The sequence below is a fragment of the Corythoichthys intestinalis genome, chromosome 4, assembly GCF_030265065.1.
Source record: "Corythoichthys intestinalis isolate RoL2023-P3 chromosome 4, ASM3026506v1, whole genome shotgun sequence".
Taxonomy (NCBI): Eukaryota; Metazoa; Chordata; class Actinopteri; order Syngnathiformes; family Syngnathidae; genus Corythoichthys; species Corythoichthys intestinalis.
The window spans coordinates 27,059,685-27,081,313 of NC_080398.1; the positions used below are offsets into that span (position 1 = coordinate 27,059,685).

The 21,629-nt window shown below is 37.9% G+C and overlaps 1 protein-coding gene across 8 annotated transcripts in view; it reads left to right on the forward strand.

The window, feature by feature from the left end:
* Positions 1 to 21,629, forward strand: part of fam131bb (family with sequence similarity 131 member Bb) — an 84,844-nt gene that overhangs the window by 33,480 nt on the left and 29,735 nt on the right. For 5 of the 8 annotated variants that reach the window (XM_057833843.1, XM_057833845.1, XM_057833846.1 and 2 more), the window contains exon 2: positions 7,742 to 7,779. In XM_057833843.1, the coding sequence (XP_057689826.1) occupies positions 7,742 to 7,779 (38 nt within the window). The remainder of the gene's footprint in view (positions 1 to 7,741; positions 7,780 to 21,629) is intronic. The other 3 variants (XM_057833844.1, XM_057833847.1, XM_057833851.1) reach the window with 1 other exon arrangement.

A 21,629-nucleotide genomic window follows, 5' to 3' on the forward strand; every position in this document is an offset into this window, starting at 1 on the left:
ACACACAATATAAAATAAATAGCATTTAAATCATAGTTTAAGAGAATATGAAGAATATATTTGAAGTATGAGTAGTTGAACTTGGAGTGATTGGAATTTGCAGCGCCAAGACAACGGGCAAATAAGGGCGATTACAACTACAGGATGCCTGCTGACTATGGAAGCCCAACGCGAGCATCATGAAGCTCACTGAGCGAGATCGACTCTGACGGGGCGAGACAAGCAAGTGATGGCCAAACACATCTACAAACCCACATCCAGACCGTCAAATCCCAACATCAGCTGTTCTGGTAACCAACAACGGACAGTCCAGAACAATGAAAGGACATCCTCTCCTTCATCTGCTCTACATCTGATAACAGTGGAACCTGCGACTGAGAAGTTGACACTCAGCACTCACATAGCGGAGACTGGCAAAATGCTCAACTCTCGTTGTCCTGACAACACTAACGCCCGAACCCTCCTGCCCAATCCGCAACAGACAATAACCCTAAACAACGCCCAAACACACCCTTCTTCCACACCACAGCCCGCCCCACAAAGGCCTTCAGAAGCCTGAATTCTTTAGCTAGTGCTAATCTTTTGTTGACCTGTTATATGGTGACTCTGGATCCAGCCTTCCTGGAATTGTCTGGATCTGTTTGCTGTTTTTGCCTTGATGTCTGATTGCTGTTGACTTTGAATAAATTGTCAACTTGTTTCAAAGCCTTCTTCGAGCTTTTAAAATGGAGTCAGTTCAAGGGCTTAAAACTAAGGGGCCGTTTACATGGTGATTCTCCGAGAATACGAAAAATGTCAAATTTGCATTTGCATTTGCGAGACACATTTGAACAATGTCGCGATACCGCATGAAAACGATGTAGTATTCATGCCAGGCCCTAGGGGGCAGTGCAGATTTACTGGGCGACAGAGAAGGATGCACTTTGACCCCACCAAGCTCCCTCAGCCCGGAAAAAAAATATGCCCTCCCACTCGAAGCAATGTCATTTTTCTTTTGCTCAAAAAGGCACAAAAATTGAAACGTTCAACATATTTAATTTAAAAATATTATTAAAACAGTAAATTAAAGCCGACATTCCGCCATATTTGCTGTTTTTAATGTTTAGTAGCACCGCTGCGCACGCCCAATGTGACGTGTACGAATGCTGACGTTAAAGACGCGGTCTCGCACCGCAGGAGCCTTTGATATGCATGCCGAGGAAGCCCCCCTTAACCCCCCGCAATCGGATTCTTCCACTTTGGAGGTAGGATTCAGAATTTTTCTCCGTCTTCGCCGACACCAAATGCACGCGAGGTGAGTCCGCAACTCAGTCATTGCGTCTTTGTGTCGCAGAGTCGCCATGTAAACTGCCCCTAAGGTGAAGTTCGGGCTTTTGGCCGGGCCGTTGGAATTGCGCTAGCGCGGTTCCGGCGGTTCGGCTGGTGTGATTCCAGCAATCTGGCTAAAAGGTCAAATTCCAACATTATTATTATTACTAATTTGTGATTTTATTTATTTGTAAATATATCTTTATTTGAAGTCGTTAACATTTGGTGTAGTAGAAGTGTAGTCACATGACCCAAAATGTGATGTCCGCGTATGTAGATGCCAGGTCTCGATGAGGCTAGTTTTATTTTTTTGTTTTAAGACCCATAAAGGGTTAATGCTCGTATTAGATTAGAACTTGCTATGGTAGGGGCTTTTCATGAGCTATTTGGACCCAGCAAAATTGCATTTGTTACTCTGGTTCATGGCGGTTCCTGTGAAATTTCTCCGCATTTCAACACATACAAAGAAACTCTGACAGACAGCTGCTCAAGCATCTTAGGAATACAAAGTATCGAGTCTAAGAGGCAAAATCTCTTGATATGGAAAAACTTTGACACACAATGTGACACTGAGGAATTGAAACAGGAGATTCACTATACTGTAAAGCTCTGTATAAAGGCAAAAAATGGCATTCAGAGGTTTCCCACTGTTAGACAGCCCTGTTCAGTATCTCGGAGAAAATATATCACACATCTAAAATGACCTGGAAAATGGACACTATCTAACCCATTCCATATTGTTTGGACAGGCAAAAAAATAAAAAATGATGTCCTATCTTACATCCGTACTAGCTACTCTTCACTGTTTAATGTCACGAAATAAATCCTGCATTGGGATTCAAGTGACGTGTCACGAGCAGCTTTTTGAAATGAGCAATTATTCTATGTTTCTTTAATTGACCGTAAAATAAAGCCTTGAGTTGCACTGCAAAAGCTGCCTTCCATGACTGTACGAACCAGGGCTGAACGACATGGGAAACAACTGACGTTGCGACTTTTTGGGGGTTTGCGATATAAAAACTAGAACAATTTTCACCAGATGACTTGAATTACTCTGTTTGGGAAGACTTTAGTTGACTTACTATGACCACATTGTCTTCATTAGTGATGTCCCGATCAGATCACGTGATCGGATATCGGGATGAACACGCCATTTTTCAAAGGATCGTGATTGGGTGAAAAGGGTCGGATTTTTAATTAAAAAAATATATATTTATGAATATGTTAGCCTCTAACTCTCCCCCCTGATAAGCAGTGCGACTTTCTTGGTCACCAGTGCAGCTGGCGTTTGCTACTTACATTTAGAGATGATTGACAGGTTTGAAGTTTTAATATGGCCAGAGACGCCTCGGTAGCTCTATGATCAAAGGCACAAATGTGTTAATTCACCGTTAAGCTTGGTACACAGTCTGAAGTACAGTGGCAACTCATTCATTGTCTAAGTGAGAGGCTGTTCTCAGCAGCGGCAATGTCAAATCAAAAGAAAAAAAAAAAAACTTTTTGGGGTATCGGAACGGGAGTCAAAATCAGGTGACTTGCGTGCAAAAATATCCGCTCAAGGCTAAGGGGGTTTATCTGTGAATGATGAAGATTGATGTACTGTATATAAAAGGGATCCAGGAATGCGATGGTGATTTTTTAACGAAATATTGTGCAGACCTAGTATGAACATGTGCTTGAATATGAGCCTCTGTAAAGAACTTTGGGAACTTTGATGGGGTAGATTAGAGGTGTCAAACTCATCTTTTTCAAGGGCCACAAGACTCATCTTTTTCAAGGGCCACATCATAGTTATGGTTTCCTTCAGCAGGCCAATATGTCTGCCAACTAGGGTTGCCACAATTTATAGACGAATCGCAGCGAACAGATTAGCAATGAATTGACAACTACTTTGATAGTCAATGAATTGTTTAGAGAGATTGTTGACTTAAAATTGTCCCAATCCCCCAACCCCGTTTTCACACTTTTTCCCTTAATATTTGATGATTTTTCTCTCGTTGCATTTTTTTAATCAAAAAAGGGGTAAAACAGGAAATCTTTTTTTTTTTTTGTATTTTAAAAATTTTAATATAAAAAAAATATAAAAAATATAATATAAAAAAAGACAACAAAAAAAGACAAAAAAATGTAAATATTCTCTCATATTTTAATTTTCCATTGATTCCATTCCATTCCACTCAATTGATTGATTTACATGAAAAAAAAAAAAAACAAAAAAAAAAAACAGGGCAAAGCAGTAACTATTCTTTTATTTATTAAAATTAAAAGAAGGGAAAAAGGCAAAAATTCTTTTTCATCCAAATATTTCATTTTCTATTTTACATTTAAAAACATTAAATTCATCATCATCATAAATTTAATCAATTAGTGCTGCAACGTTTAATTGATTTACTCGAGTAATTCGATTAGAAAAAAGCTTCGCATCAAAATTTTCTGCTTCGAGGATTCGTTGAATTAGAGTGGCGTTGTAATGGTTTGTTTTGAAAGTGTTTGCATTTAGTTTTATTGATTTGGGTGGATACACTGCCCTCTAGTGACAAAAGTGAATATGACAAAACTTGTCTAACATGGGTGAAACCAACTGCTCCCTGTTAAGGTCAACATAAGGTTGTAAGTAGAGATGTCCCGATCGATCGGGAAGTCCGATCACGTCATTTTCAAAGTATCGGAATCGGCAAAAAAATATCGGCCATGCCTTTTTTTAATATATATATATTTTTTAATTAAATCGTTTTCTAACTGTATTTAACGTTACAGACATAATATGTTACACTCATCCAGAGTTTTTAGTTTAGGCTTAAGGTAGGGTTATCAAATTTATCCCGATAACGGTGGTAATTAATTAAAAAAAAAAAAAGTATCACGTTAAGATATTTAACGCAATTAATGCGTGCACTGCACGATCCACTCACGCATTGATGCGCTCAATCTGTAATGGAACCGTTTTACCTATATAGAGAGATAAAAGGCAGCGTAAAATGAGTAGAGTGAATTTTGGCAGCCTTTGGAGCCTTATTTTAATTGGCTAAAGCCTTACAATCCCTCTCCCTACGATTAGAAATATCATGAGAAGCAATGTGGGGAAGCAAGGTAGCAATTGATCTTTTTCTTAACACCTTATGTTATTTCCCAACGCAGAGAAGATATATCAATTGGTAGCACTACGCACAGTCATGGTTCCACTTCCCATCATGCATTTGGGCATGGCTACAGTATCATTTACTGAAAGCTCAACAAATACACTAGATCAGGGGTCCCCAAACTTTTTCCTGTGAGGGCCACATAACCCTTCTCTTCTCTGATGAGGGGCCGGGGTCAGTTTGTAACAGAAAAAGTGTGACGATTGCAGGAGTGCCTAAATGTAAAAATGTATTGTTTTTCAGAAAGCCACAATCAAATAACCCTTTCTGGATTCTTCACGGAACCAAAGTAAATAAAATAAAAATGATATAATATAATATAGTATAATATAATATAATATAATTAGGGCTGTCAAACGATTAAAATTTTTAAGCGAGTTAATCACAGCTTAAAAATTAATCGTAATTAATCGCAATTCAAACATCTCTAAAATATGCCTTATTTTTCTGTAAATTATTGTTGGAATGGAAAGATAAGACACAAGACGGATATATACATTCAACATACTGTACATAAGTACTGTATTTGTTTATTATAACAATAAATCAACAAGATGGCATTAACATTAATATTCTGTCAAAGCAATCCCTGGATAGAAAGACTTGTAGTTCTTAAAAGATAGATTTTAGTACAAATTATAGAAATTTTATGTTAAAACCCCTGTTAATGTTTTCGTTTTAATAAAATTGGTAAAATTTTCAATCAAAAAAATTAACTAGTAGCTCACCATTGTTGATGTCAAGAATTACACAATGCTCATGGTGCATAAAATCAGTCGCACCCAAGCGCCAGCAGAGGGAGACAAAAAACACAAGTAACAAGTGGACATGACACTGCTGTCATTTTAATCTGTTTGAGCGGGGCATATGCGTTAATTGCGTCAAATATTTTAACGTGATTAATGAAAAAAATTAATTACCGCCCGTTAACGCGATAACTTTGACAGCCCTTAATATAATATAATATAATATAATATAATATAATATAATATAATATAATATAATATAATATAATATAATATAATATAATATAATATAATATAATATAATATAATCAGGGGTGCACATAATTTTTTTGCCCAGGTTCTCAGAGGAGGACCTGGAGATGTGACTTGGTCCTCATTGAGCTTGAGAGCCGACCCACCTGATGCGATAAATTTATGACAAGTTTTACTTAGAGCCAATTAACTTTGATTAATTATATTAACAGTTAATGCTTGATTAACATCAACTGGCACAACAAAATTGCCATTACTTTGAAGTGAAATGTAAAGAAATAAACATAAAAGCACCAATTCAAAATAAAGGGCATTATGCGGCTCCCACATTAACTCCAAGCCTTTTTAAAAGTGGGATGTCCTCCTCATAAGACCTCATTGAACGTGCATGTTTAGCTTTGTAAAATGCGAGCAAAAACACGTTTGTCAGTGCATGTCGCTGTTCATTACCTTTATTCCGCCCTATTCCGCCACATGTCCATAGGGCGAATGGGGTCCTGTTTGACATCGATAGTTTGCTTAATTGCCACATGCTCTCTGTTTTTTTCGTGCTTTTCAAAGTTTGGATGGCTGAAATTCTTTGACCCTACATAAAATGCGTTGCTCTAATCGGCGACATTGGGATTCTCACGGCACATTTTGTACCGCATTTCCGTGCGAGCATCATTCGCTTCTAGCCATGGTACCTCCTGTAGCCACTTTTCAGCAAAAGTCCTTTTTTTCGGTAGCTCCGGTGACGTCTCTGTCGTCTGTCTGTCTTTTGACGGGGGTGGGGGAACACGGAAGTAATTACTCAGTGTGGCCTGCCTCATCGACATTTTGAGAAGTTATTTTCTCGTGTCCGCCGCAAATAGAGTGGTCAGCCATCGGTACGCAAAAGCGTATGGAAGCCGTTGAGGGCCAGCGCGTTTGTCTACGTCCAGTACGCATGTGCGGACCACTTATGTGCACCCCTGAATATAATATAATATAATATAATATAATATAATATAATATAATATAATATAATATAATATAATATAATATAATATAATATAATATAATATAATATAATATAATATAATATAATATAATATAATATAATATAATATCATGTAATATAATATAATATAATAATACTGTATTAATTAAATAGATAATAACCAAATAACCATTGCTCAGTTCTTCACAGAAAAAAGCCAGGACATAAATAACTCTATTGAGAAAAAAAAAAAAAAAAAAAAAAATTTTTTTTTTTTTGTTCAGGGGGCCGGACCAAATGTGGCTGCGGGCCGTATCCGGCCCGCGGGCCGTAGTTTGGGGACCCCTGCACTAGATATTGTATATATTATATTATATACAATATTTAGTCACAATATACAAAGTCACAAGTCTTTCTATCTGTGGATCCCTCTCACAGAATGTTAATAATGTAAATGCCATCTTGAGGATTTATTGTCATAATAAACAAATACAGTACTTATGTACTGTATGTTGAATGTATATATTCGTCCGAGTTTTATTCATTTTTTTCTTAATGCATTGCCAAAATGTATATGATCGGGTAACATTATCGGGATTGATTGGAATTGAATCGGGAGCAAAAAAAAAAGCAATCGGATCGGGAAATATCGGGATCGGCAGATACTCAAACTAAAACGATCGGGATCGGATCGGGAGCAAAAAAACATGATCGTTTTTTGCTAATATGTTTGTTTATGTAGTTGTAATTTAGTTTAGAAGTAAATTAGTGGGAAAATGTGTTTGAACGATTTGTAAAGAGCATTGTAAAAAAAACATTTAAAATATTTTCATTCATTTTAAAATGAGTTTATTGTTCTTGTGAAATGAAAGTGCAATCCTTCTTCGTTTGGAGAAACACCCAGGTATATTATTTTGTATTTGCAATGCTCTTTTGAAAGTGCGATCCTAGCAAGCAAAAGAATTGTTATTGCAGGTATAAACACTTGGTTTTCTTGTTTTACATTTCCTAAAATGTATTCTGCAACGCATTGAATGTTCATAAGATGATTACTCGATTATTCCAACTAACTAATCAATAGATTAATCGATTAGCAAAATAATCGATAGCTGCAGCCCTAAAATCAATGCACATGATTTCCTATAGTGGGCCACAAAAATTGATGTGGTGGGCTGGATCTGGCCCCTGGCCCGTCAGTTGGACATCAGGCTCTAAGTTACCTATGGTGCTTTCGCATCACAAAGTTGCTTCTTGTTTCATTTCGGCATTTACTGATTTAAATGAAAGAAAATAAATATTAATATGATCTCTCTTTTTTTCTTTCCTGTTCTCAGCAGCAGATGGCGTGCCAGTCCAGAAGGATGGGGAGCAGGTAAGCCTTTTTTTTTCAACTTTTGGCATAACTTTTCCCAAAGATGGACAAGCTGGGGGAACCAACATGGCTGACTTGATGTATTCAGTTTTACAACACTGCTGCGGCATTGGAAGGCAGCTCACCCCTTGACTGGCGCTCTCCGTCAAGTGCCGCCGCTCGCTCTAGTAGATGAGGACTGTAACGCAGTCTGCGTCAGTGTCGGTCACTTCAGTTCCCCCGCGTGCGATGGGGTGCCATAGCAATGGAAGACTGAACAAGGTCTGCCTCAGTAGGCTCATTGCAGTAGCAGGATGTCTGATAAGTCAGTGACCATTCCCATTACAGCCTTTCCTCGTCCTCTGGGACAAGGCACAGGAAGGGAAGCCATTTTCCGCTAAAACGCAGCTTCAGTTTTCAAACCAAATGTGCTGCAGCGCGATTCCATCATTTATTTATGCACCGTGCCTTTGTAGAGAGAAAAACACCCGCCCCCATGATCAATTTTGTGAGACTTTTTTTTAGAAGGAAGATAGATGTAGACTCTTCACTGGGTGCACTCTACCACTCAAGTGTTAAATCTCTTCTTCACACACACTCCTGTGTGAGGAGAGTAAGAAACATCCAATGAGAGAGGAAGTAACCACAAATGAAAAAGGAAAAATGAGGAAAAGAACAGGAAGTATCTGGCTACATCGATCAATGCGAGCAATCGTGAGCAGCTGCTGAATATGCAAATTGACAGAATATATTCAAGTTCAATTCAACATGAAGCTAATGCAAAAGTATGACACAATCAGCCAGTGTTTCTAGAGACCCACTCGAAATAATTCAAGTTGTATTAGCTTCAAAATTTCACGTTGAAGATGACACTAACTCAACAAAAATTATATGCAAGTCTTCAAAACTGTGATGGTGCTTATCAAAACAGTTCAGTGAACCCTAATAATAACATAACTTAGTACAACTTTGCTACAGTACAGTACTTGCTATTAGATGGTAATGCAAAATGTTGGCCTGTGCAACAGTATTTTGTTCCCTCCTATCTTGAGATCTAAGCCTAGGTTCATACCGCAGGTCTGATTGAGCAAATCCGATTTTCTCCATATCTGTTTTTTGGGCGTGCCCGTTCGGAGTGCCTTTTTCCATTGAGCCCGTAAATGTAGTACACATGCGCACTAAGGGCCCAAATACATCAGATGCATGATCGTTCCGGTTCCGGTCCGGCTCAGTGTTGACTGCGTGCCATGCAGTACGTCAAAAACAGGCAAATCATACCGGCTGCGCACGGCTGCGGTCTGCCAACTCCGTTCCCTCGTGAGCACTCGCGTGATCGCGCGCTATAATGTGCCATTTAAAACAATGAAAAACACGCGGAGTCTATACTCATCAGAGAAGCAGAGAGAGAGAGAGAGCACATTTTTTCTTAATTTGCATATTGATATTTTAGTTTTGTCTGTCTCTTAATTCCAGATTGACTGCATCATGTTGAGATCAGGGCTCCGTGTGTGGGGGGTAGGGGGGCGGAGCCCTATTTTGCCCTTGGTTGTGTCGGTGGGTTTATATCTTTGTGCACATTTAGAATTTATGGCACATAACATCTGCAAGAGCTATTATAAACAACTGTTAAATAATCTGTAATATTTATAAAATGGATAGCGAATTATATACTACCTGAACTAAAAAACAGCGTACTTGGAATTGGTGTCTCATCACTGCAGATTCCTGTGCCCAGCGCAAACTGTTGGGTTTTCTCTGAAAAGTCAAGTAAAATGTACCACCAGGTCGAAACTTGTGGGTGTCTCTTTATTCTCTTTCGTACTTTCCCCCCTCGACTCTGTATACATACCGGCATTGTGTGTGCGCCGGGCACGAGAATTTCTGCAGTGGAGCCACTTTCAGATACGCTGCTTTTTTTTTCCGCTCAAAGTTGTCAGCACGTCGTGTGTTTGATATCATTGCCAGAAAAACACACATAATAGGACACCTTGCAGCTTCACTTTTAATGCTGTCCTTATGATAACGATCTGCTGCATCGTATATCATTTTGTGACTTCCCACCTCCATGATGAAACATTCTTCGTCCATGTTTGCTGGTGTTTAAACCATGAATAAGCAACTGGGCTGTTATGTCCAGGCCCAGCTCCGCCCATTTTGTCGGATGCGTGTCCAGCAAAAATAGAAAATAGCCTATACCATCCGGCGGTCTGCGGCACGCCGGAAATAGTCCGCAGGCAATCCGGAGCACTGATGCGGCCGGTATACGTTGAACAATAGGATATAATGGGAACGGATTGGCTCCGGCGCTATTTTTTACTGGAGTCGGACCGGAACCGCAACGATCATGCATCTGGTGTATTTGGGCCCTAAGTCACGGTCTGACATGCGCTGAGAAAACTGACCTTCTTGCGCAGAAGCATCAAAGCAAATGACTACACATGCTGGTTTTATGTCATTCTAGGGCAGGGGTGGGCAAACTATTCCACAAAGGGCCGCTGTGGGTGCGGGTTGTTGCTGCAACCCATCAAGAGGACACCTTTTCACCAATCTAGTGTGTTATGAGTGCAATCAGTTGATTGCAGTCAGATGCTTCTTATTTCCATTGAAACCTAATTGGTTAAAAGCTCTGTGGTGGATCAGTTGGAATAAAGACCAGGACCCACTGCGGCCCTCGAGGACCGATTTTCCCACCCCTGTTCTAGGGTGATCATATTTTCAATTTCTAAAAAGCCCCGTTTAGTCTCATTCAAAGTTTATATGGATTTATAGAACGCATGCATGACGCACACACATACTGTCAGTTTGCCCTGACTCTCGGCCATGTAAGCAGTATTGAAATACAGTACTGCTCACTGCACAGAAAGAAAACTGAGTATTCTCGGGCTTATTCACCCAACATCCCCCGCCCAATTAAATTTTTTCATGACTGATGTCAAGCCTGCCTCTTCCCTAAAAGCCAAGTTCAAGCTAGGCGCTAACTAGGGTTGGGCATCAAGTATCGATGGGATCTGGGACTAACACTCCGGTTCTTCCAGAACCGTTCGAATTTTGATTACAAGTTTCGATGCCCTGACCACCGACTGGAAAAACACCACAGAGAATAAGCCACATGAAAACTAGCTATTAGAGATGTCCCGATCGTTCGGGTCCGATCACGTCATTTTCAAAGTATCGGAATCGGCAAATAAATATCGGCCATGCCATTTTTAATATATATTTATTTTTTAATTAAATCGTTTTCTAATTGTATTTAACGTTACAGACATAATATGTTACACTCATCCAGAGTCTTTAGTTTACGCTTAAGGTAGGGTTATCAAATTTATCCCGATAACGGCGGTAATTATTTTTTTAAAAAATGTATCACGTTAAAATATTTAACGCAATTAATGCATGCGCTGCACGACCCACTCACGCATTGTCGCGCTCAATCTGTAATCACACCGTTTTACCTATATAGAGAAATGAGTAGAGTGAATTTTGGCAGCCTTTGGGGGCTTTTTTTAATTGGCTAAAGCCTTACAATCCCTCTCCCTACGATTAGAAATATCATGGGAAGCAATGTGGGGAAGCAAGGTGGCAATTGATCTTTTTCTTAACACCTTATGTTATTTCCCAGCGCAGAGAAGATATATCAATTGGTAGCACTACGCACAGTCATGGTTCCACTTCCCATCATGCATTTGGGCATGGCTACAGTATCATTTACTGAAAGCTCAACAAATACACTAGATGGCAATATTTAGTCACAATATACAAAGTCACAAGTCTTTCTATCTGTGGATCCCTCTCACAGAAAGAATGTTAATAATGTAAATGCCATCTTGAGGATTAATTGTCATAATAAACAAATACAGTACTTATGTACTGTATGTTGAATGTATATATTGGTCCGAGTTTTATTCATTTTATTCTTAATGCATTGCCAAAATGTATATGATCGGGAAAAATTATCGGGAATGATTGGAATTGAATCGGGAGCAAAAAAAAAAAGCATTCGGATCGGGAAATATCGCGATCGGCAGATACTCAAACTAAAACGATCGGGATGGGATCGGGAGCAAAAAAACATGATCGGAACAACCCTACTAGCTATGTTATGAACAAATCATATGAAGTGGCTAATTTAGCTTAGCACAAAACGCGTTGCTTCGCTTCGCATAAATGACAAAAAAGTAACTGAATAAACACACCGAAATTATATCAGACCCTCTGTGAAAACGTGCAAACTTACAGATTTGGTTTTATCAAGACCTCCCAACGATGTGTAGTGCAGAGGAGATGTGTAGCGTCTGTACACCTCAAGGATTCTTTTCCAACTTAAGTAATGTTCTTTTTGCCTGCTGCTTCCAGCAAGTCACCACTAGGGGAAGCCAAGCGCATATAGCAAAACCAAAGAAAAACTGTAGAGTCCAGAGTTACAATAGTGACATCTTGTGGACGGATGAACAATATATCAGTTCAGAAAGAAATCAAACTTAGTCAACTTAAGATCAATGGACAGAACACTCCCCGCCTGACATCTGTCAGCCCTAACTAATTTGTAGAAATACCACCTAAAACAAACGCAATACAATAAATGCCTGCAGCATAAGACACTCATAAACATAGGCAAAAGAATATGTGTGTTTTCTCCGTGAGCTTTTGAAAAATAAACATCTTGATGAAAGTGCACTCCTGTGGAAAGATACTTCATCATATTCAAGTTCAAAGACTTATATTTATATACAAGTTAAAAATAGCCCTGTGAGAAATTCATAGCAAAGTTAATTGAAAGTTCATATAATTAAAAAAAATAATAATCGAGAAGTTAAGAATTAAGATAAACTATGCCATTTTTTTTTTAACCCTGCCTATTAATAGAATCTGAATCGAGAATCGTTTGAAACCGGAATCGAAACGTGGAATCGGAATCGTTTAAATTCAAACAATGCCCAACATTAGGCACTCATGCTAATGTACAGCTCCATCGCTACCGTCCTCCGTGCCTCTCGCGTCTCGCCTCTCTTTGGTGACGTAATTGCTGCATAAATTCCGATTTGGGAGACTTGACAGTTGAGACCGCAGCCACGTTTTGCAAAAATGTGGCCCAGATCGGATTTTAACCACACACTAAAGTGACCTAGATCGGATTTGAAATGATTCACTTTTATGCTGCGGTATGAACCTAGCCTAAGTTTAGTGTTTGTGCGGCCCGCCTGAAATTCTGCTTAAAAAAAAATATATATATATATAATAATCACTTACCTTGGAAGCTAGCATGGGTCAGGCTCATGATAGTTTCACTTCCAGCCTTTCTCAATTAAAAATGCATTGGGCGTCTATTGCCATCAATGGCAGCCAAAGAGTTAAACTATGTAAGGTCACAAGAGTTTTGTAAAACAAAACAAACCACAACAAAAAGATTTAATTCCCAGAGCAAAATACACACTGGCCACACTTATACAATTTTTTTTTCTTTTAAATTTATTAGTTTGTTTTAATTTTCTTTAGAAATTTTGTTTTTTATTACTCGTGGCTTTTTAAAATATTTTGTATTTTTCATTCTTATTAAACAATCTCATAAAATAAATGAAATAAACAATTGTTTTTTTCCTCAAAATGGATAATTCAATTCATTTAAAGTTATTTATGTTTTTTTTTTTTATTGCCCATCGCAACATACGTAATACTAATTGAATGCCAAATGGGGGCCATAAAATAATGTCCTGTGCCGCAATTGGCCCCTCAGCCGCAAGTTTGAAATCCCTGTCTTTTATGAATGTAATAAAAACATTTAAGAAATAAAAATCATAATTCCTGCATGAAAGGGCTAAAGAAGTTAGCCAAAGGGAATTCGCGAAAGTTGCTTGAATGAAACGTCATTCCAAAGGGACACCATGTGGATGGAAAATAAATCATGCCATGAGTTTCAGGAAAGTTTCAGGGAGACAGAATATTCTTTAGTTTTGTACAAGTACATTCCGATCCTGACGTGTATTATACGAAGAGAAATTTGCAATGCACAACAAGTACCCCATAATCTGTAATAACTCAACTACACACTTTGAGGAATATAAAATAGCTGAGAGATGTGAGACAGAAGCAGGTCAACCATCTTCTTTATGTTCTGACAAACCATTCATGTTCTCAAATGTTACTCATAAAGATTTAAGAGATAGGATCACTTGTACTTATTTAATTCTTGAGACCCTTTTGTCGAATACTTGATAGATACAGTAGATAAATTGAGTTTGAGACCCCTTTTATGGCATCAGTACGTTTAAAGTATTGAACCAGACATTATAAACTCAATATTTTCTATATACTCTATTTTACTAATATACAGCGAAGAAAATAAGTATTTGAACACCCTGCTATTTTGCAAGTTCTTCCTCTTAGAAATCATGGAGGGGTCTGAAATTTTCATTGTAGGCAAATGTCCACTGTGAGAGAGATAATCTAAAAAAAAAAAAAATCCAGAAATCACAATGGATGATTTTCTAACGATTTGTTTGTGTGATATAGCTGCAAATAAGAATTTGAACGCCTGAGAAAACGAATGCTAATATTTGGTACTGTAGCCTTTGTTTGCAGTTACAGAAGTCAAACGTTTCCTGTAGTTTTCCACCAGGTTTGCAAACACTGCAGGAGGGATATTTGAAAAATCCAACCCACCTATCAGTCAGGTTTCCGGGCTGTTGCTGAGAAACACTGAGCTTGAGCTCCCTCTAAATGTTTTCTATTGGGTTTAGGTCTGGAGACCATGCTAGAACCTTACGGAGCCACTCCTTAGTTTTCCTGGCTGTGTGCTTTGGGTCATTGTCATGTTGGAAGACCCAGGCATGACCCATCTTTAATGCACTGACTGAAAGAAGGAGATTGTTCCCAAAAATCTCACAATACAGGGCCCCGGTCATCCTCTCTTTAATACAGTGCACTCGTCCTGTCCCATGCACAGAAAAAACACCCTCAAAGCATGATGCTACCACACCCATGCTTCACAGTAGGGATGGTGTTCTTGAGATAATACTCATCATTCTTCTTCCTCTAAAAACGGTTAGTGGAATTATGACCAAATGTTCTATTTTACTCTCATCTGACCACAAAACTTGGTCCAATGACTCTTCTGCATCATCCAAATAGTCATAGGCAAACTTAAGACGGGCCTCGACATGTGCTGGTTTAAGCAGGGGAACCTTCTGAGCCATGCATGACAGTGTATTACCAACAATAACCAGTAACTTTTCAAGTCATTGACCAACTCCTGTAGTTCTGGGCTGATTCCTCAACTTTCCTAGGATCACTGAGACCCCACGAGGTGATGTCTTACATGGGGCTCCACTCTGATTGAGATTGACAGTCATGTTTAGCTTCTTCCATTTTCTAATGATTGCTCCAACAGTGGACCTTTTTTCACCAAATTGCTTGGCAATTGCTTTGTAGCCCTTTCCACCCTTGTGGAGGTGTACAATTTTGTCTCTGGTGTCTTTGGACAGCTCTTTAGTCTTGACCACGTTACAAGTTTGAGTCTTACTGATTGTATGGGGTGGACAGGTGTCTTTATGCTGCCATCGACCAAAAACAAGTGCATTTGATTCAGGATAACACATGGAGTGGGGGTGGACTTTTAATTGGCGGACTAACAGGTCTTTCAGGGTCAGAATTTTAGCTGGTAGACTGGTGTTCAAATGCTTATTTGCAGGTGTAACACACAAATAAATTGTTAAAGAATAATGCATTGTGCTTCCTGGATTTTTCTTTTTAGATTATCTCTCTCACAGTGAACATGCAGCTACATTGCAAATTTCAGACTCCTCCGTGATTTCTAAGTGGGAGAATTTGCAAAGTAGCAGGGTGTTCAAATACTTATTTCCTTCACTGTATTTTTTACTGGTATCCAATTAGATCTTTCTTACTAAATACAGTGACAACATTTTGACAAAAAATATATTTGTAGTGTTATTAGCGAGCTGAAGAGGTGATTTGAATAGAGCGATTTGTACTTGCCCATGACTTCCTTTCATGTAAAAAAAAGTCTCCAATGATAGCCGAAATGAGCTTTTCTGAAGTATTCTAACGGTGACCTTGACCTTGTCACAACCAAATTCTAATCATGCATGAAAATGTTTCCACTTTTACTTTATTGGTGTTCCACTTTAACTGACTATATATCGACTTTTCAGCCCCGCCAGTAGCCATCCCAGTGTCCTGGTCTAGTTAGTGTCCAGCTGATAAAGAGAAATCCCGCCTTATCTTTTTTGTCCTCAGCAGCAGCCTCCATACACACATGCACAAACACAGAAGCCTTTTGTCTGACTGCTGCATCAGATACCACTGACATCTTTTTCTGTCTTTCTATTACACACTGACAGTCATACTGGCTCTATGCGCACAGTCAGAAAACATTAGGTACAACTGCACATCAATAGATGCGATTCAATACCGAAATAAATAACGCTTTTTGTGCGTCGATTTAAAAAAAAAAAAAAAAAAAAAAATCAGGCAGGCCAATTCCGGCAAATTGAAACTCTATCCGGGCACACATTTTCTGCCACTTATCTGGGGTCGAGTTGCAAGGGTTTTCCTCCCAAGGCACTTCCAGGGGAATCCCTAGACGTTTCCCTGCCAGTCGAGAGACCGTCTCCAGTGTCTTCCTGGTGTGACACGCCCAGAAATTCTCACCAGGAAAGTATCAAAGAGGGATCCTAAATAGATGCCTGAGCATCCTCATCTGAGTGATCTTGTGGCTTATTGGAGAGCTTCGTCTTTCAGCGCTTTTCATGATTACATCTAACATAATCTTGACAAAACTACAATTCCATGTAAATCCAGTTGAAAATGAAGAGACCGTGGCTTGAAGGGATAAGGCAAAACTCCTTTTAAAAATGTATTTGCATGTTGAATGGGACGTTTTGAGAGGAATTTTATTTGTATTTTGGGCGGAAGGTGCCTACATGGCAGTCAAACTCATGTTTGTCGTGTGCCACATAGTAGTTATGGTTTCCTTTGGCAGGCTGTTATTTCTGCCAACTAGAGGTACCACGATTAATTGACTTATCAACAACTCATTTGTTATCAAAAGAATTGATAAATTTGATTGTCAACTAATTTTTCTAGGGACATTATTGACCCAAGTTTGTCCAAATGTTCTTTTTTCAGACTCTTAACTGCAAATATTCTGATATATTTTTCATTTATATTTCTTTGATCTATTTACATTTTCATTTAATGTTTTAAAGTGGAATACAGCATATTTTTCATTTATTTTTTACATTTTTATATATATTTTAAATTGATTTATTTTCAAATAAAAACAACAAAATGGGAAAATGTTTAATATTGTTATTTACCTAATATTTTTTTAAATAAAAACCATAGACTTCACTCTCATCTGACGGGAAACGGGGCGTGGCGCCGCTCCATAGGGGGCTTGCATTCAAAAACTTTAAAGTTCAGATATTTTGAAATCCAAAGCCGCCAGCGACCTTAAACAGGCACCTCCCTTAGGGCATATATGAATCTCCATGAGCAGCGGCATCAAAAAATTTAAAGTTGTTCCCTAATAAAATCCCAATTAATTATTTTTTAAATAAGTATCACAAAATGGCTATAAAATTCTCAGATTTTACACTAGATGCACAAAAATCACCAAATGCAGAGATAGTTGCCTATATTTTCCGCATCAATAGCAATGTTTAACATATCGTCTAAGTTTTTGCCCAAAATAGCAACTTAGATTTTTTAATTAGTGCAATTTTGACATGTTTTCAACAGCTAATTAATCACTCAATTTTCACATCAGAAAATTAATACTTGAGGAAAGCATGCAGAATCATCTTAATTTTACTCAACAAAAGCAAATTTTGTATTTTCTATATATAATCACAATTTATTGAGGTTGAATTCCGATCTCACTATTGCCTCAGCACGTCTTGCTGGCTGTCTAGCCCTCGTCATTTTTAGATTGAAATGTTTCATGAAATAAAACACGTAAAAGCAAATTTTTTGTATGGATGGCAGAAACGTCTAGATTACTAATTTTTTTTGCCAAAAAACAGGCAGTTGGCCAAAAATTACCTGATTATTTGAATATAAAGTTACGCTATTGTGTGGATACGAAATCCAACATGGCAGCCATCACAAAACAAAGCTTTTTAAATTGAAAATTCTTGTAAATAAATGCGTAACTCCCAGAATTTATATAGATGTGAACGTGAAACAGTCTAAGTTATTGGTTAAAAGCAAAAAAACGGGCAGTTATCATTCATTTGACGCAAATATTTCAAGCTAGTTATTTTTTTTCCATTCATTTGATTCACAACGTTTCAAAGTGCATGCATGGTGCTGTTTTAAATAATAACTACCTTGAATCCTTGACCAAATCACTCTTGATACACTCCTGCCTGCTTGTATGCACTGAAACATTCATCGTGTTTCCACCTAAATTAGGCGTTAGAACTTAGCGTGTTTGAGTTTATCGCAGTGAAAGCTTCCGCGACGCTCTGCCTGGCCCGGCCCCCTACGGGAAGCCGTGGCACAATCTCTGTAGGAGCCGTCTCTTTAGGTGATAGTGAAGTCTATGTAAAAACAAAATGGGACCAAAACATATATGGCGGAAAACACTCAGGAGACTTGAAGTTCCGCTCTGAGACCACAAATTTCAAAATTGTCTTAAACGCTAACTCCAGGTGAGAGCACGAGAGAGCATAAATAAAGACACCATGATTTTAACGAGATATTATCGCGTACTTACCTTGTTTCGATCCAAAAACTTAGTGTAGCATGTATCGCTGAGTGTCAAGACACGGCTGTGAATGGCCACAGCCGGACTTTTTGGGGATTTCATGGGTGAAACGCGGTAATATGACAAGGGTCGCAATGCAGAAATCGCGGACATCAAGGAGTGGTCGAGATTTTCTTTTCAAATATTTGCCCTTTTAAATGTTTCTTTTTTTTAAAAAATGTTCTTTGTTTGGATTGAATATTCATCATCTAAAATATCAGGAAAAAGTGACAGTAACGAAAAAAAAAAAATACAATTAAGCGATAGTTATGAGGTAGATATTCGTGACCTATTTACAAACATTATTTTTTTTTTCATTGTGACGTAATTTGTTTAAAAGTTTAAAATATGCGAGAGAATAATTTAATAGTTTTTTTTTTCAAACTAAATATTAGACATCAATTATTGATTCTAAGCCAAAAATTATAATAAATCATAATAATAAATATAATAACTTACCTTCTTTTTATGACTGGGTGGAAACAAAAGTGGTTGCGCGGTTTCATTAAACAGGGCTCTCCAGGGTAAAACGGACAGATAAAAAAAATTGTTCGGGGGCTTAATGCGCCATGAAACTGCTACGGCAGCATATAGACATATTGGTCTATCAAACACAACAGTTCTTTTGGCTTAAAATACAGCAGTTTATTTTAAAGAGGGGTGCAAGAGCTTTTTCAGCATTGTCAGTGTTTTCTGCCATATACATATATACAAACTAGGGGTGTCAAACGATTAAAATTTTTAATCGAGTTAATTACAGCTTAAAAATTAATTAATCGTAATTAATCACAATTCAAACCATTTAGAAAATATGCCATATTTTTCTGTAAATTATTGTTGGAATGGAAAGATAAGACACAAGATGGATATATACATTCAACATACGGTACATAAGTACTGTATTTCTTTATTATAACAATAAATCAACAAGAGCGCATTACCATTATTAACATTCTGTTAAAGCGATCCACTGATAGAAAGACTTGTAGTTCTTAAAAGATAAATGTTAGTACTAGTTATAGAAATTTTATATTAAAACCCCTCTTCATGTTTTCGTTTTAATAAAATTTGTAAAATTTTCATTCAAAAAACAAACTAGTAGCCCGCCATTGTTGATGTCAATAATTACTTACACAATGCTCATGGGTGCTGAAGCCTATAAAATCAGTCGCACCCAAGCGCCAGCAGAGGGCGGCAAAACTCCGAAAAACACAACAAGTACACCTTTCACTGTGCTGTCATTTTAATCTGTTTGAGCAGGGCATTTGTGCGTTAATTGCGTCAAATATTTTAACGGGATTAATAAAAAAAATTAATTACCGCTCGTTAATGTGATAATTTTGACAGCCCTAATACAAACATATATATACGTATTTTTTTACATAAAAAAGTTCATTTTTAAGTCAATGCTACGATTTACTATCACAGACCACATAAAATGATGAAATGGGTTGGATCTGGCCCACGGGCCTGAGTTTGACATCCTTGTTTTAACTGGGTGGTTTCAGCAAATGTTCAACTCGACATTTATGATTATTTATCCCTCAAATTATTTATGAACTTGTCAATAGAATATTTAGAGCTACTTAAAGTTAAAATGTCGAAATGTCATTCTTTGAAGTCAAATTCCTGTGCATGGATGTTTGCATGTGGCAAATCAAAATGTTTATGGCGGAAAACACAGACAAGACTGAAAAAGCGGTTTCTGCTCTTGCACTCCTCTTAAAAAGAAACTGCTGTATTTTAAGCCAAAAGAACTGTTGTGTTTGATAGAAAAATATGTCTATATTCTGCCATAGCAGATTCATGGCGCATTAAGGCCCCGAACTATTTTTAATTTGTCCGTTTTACCCTGAAAACCCCCGTTTACAGACATCGCACGACCGCTTTTGTTTTAACCCTGCCATAGAACTAAGGGAATTCATTATATTTATTATTCAAAATGTCTGTCATTTATAGTTTAGAATCATTAATTGATGTCTAATATTTCATTTAAAAAAAGAAAAACGACTTTTCACTGGCATATTTTAAACTTTTAAACAAACAAAGTCACAAAGAAAAAAAATGGCGTCTGTAAAAAAAGTCACGGATATCTACCTCATAACTATCGCTTAATTGTAATTTTTTTTTTGTTTGTTTTGTTTTGTTACTGTCGCATTTTCTCCGATGCTAGATGATAAAAAATCGATACAAACATAGAAAAATTGAGAAAAAATGTTTAAAGGGGTAAATGTATGAAAAAGAAAATCTCTACCACTCCTTGATGTCTGCGATTTCTGCATCACAACCCTTGTTATATGGCCATGTTTCACCCATAAAATCCCCCCAAAATCCAGCTGTGGGCATTCACAGCTGTGTCTTGACATTCAGTGATACATGCTACATAGTTTTTGGATCTAAACAAGGTTAGTACGCGATAATATCTCGTTAAAGTCATGGCGTCTGTAATTCTGCTCTCGCGTGCTCTCGCCTCCAGATAGGGTTTTGCTGTTTTAAAAACTTTTTTTTTTTTTACAAAATGCCCTCCTGTTCAAAAATTTTCTTCCCCCAGAAAATGGAGATTTAAGCTTTCCAATGATGTATCACACATGCATATCAGAAAATTTTGAAATATGGCCAGACTGGGGGTCTCAGAGCAGAACTTCAAGTCAACTGAGTGTTTTCCGTCTTACTGAATATGATACCTATACATTCATCCTATACTGTGTATTCAAAATTCACCATTTTAATTTAATATCTGATTATCCTTATCTTTTTAGATTTAGCTCTTTGCGTCGAACTGTGCAGATGTACCTAATTTTACAGCCGGGGAGCGAATACACGTAACCGGAGGCGTCTCATTCACCCCTTACGTATTCAGTCTGCTCCTCATAAGTGAACAAATCCAAACTGATGGCTGTTCAATTCCCTCCCTTCTCCCTGTCATTCTGGCCCTCGCCTCTGTCGTTTCTGGAAAAACCCGTGTCTCGTATCTCTCCTCGTCTCCTTCCTCCGCATGTCCCACGTGTGCAAACCCCCTTATCTTTTGCTATCTGCCTATTTGCTCCCTGCTCTCTACCCTCCACGCATGTCAATGTTCTCTCTCACTCCATTCCTTTTTCCTCCT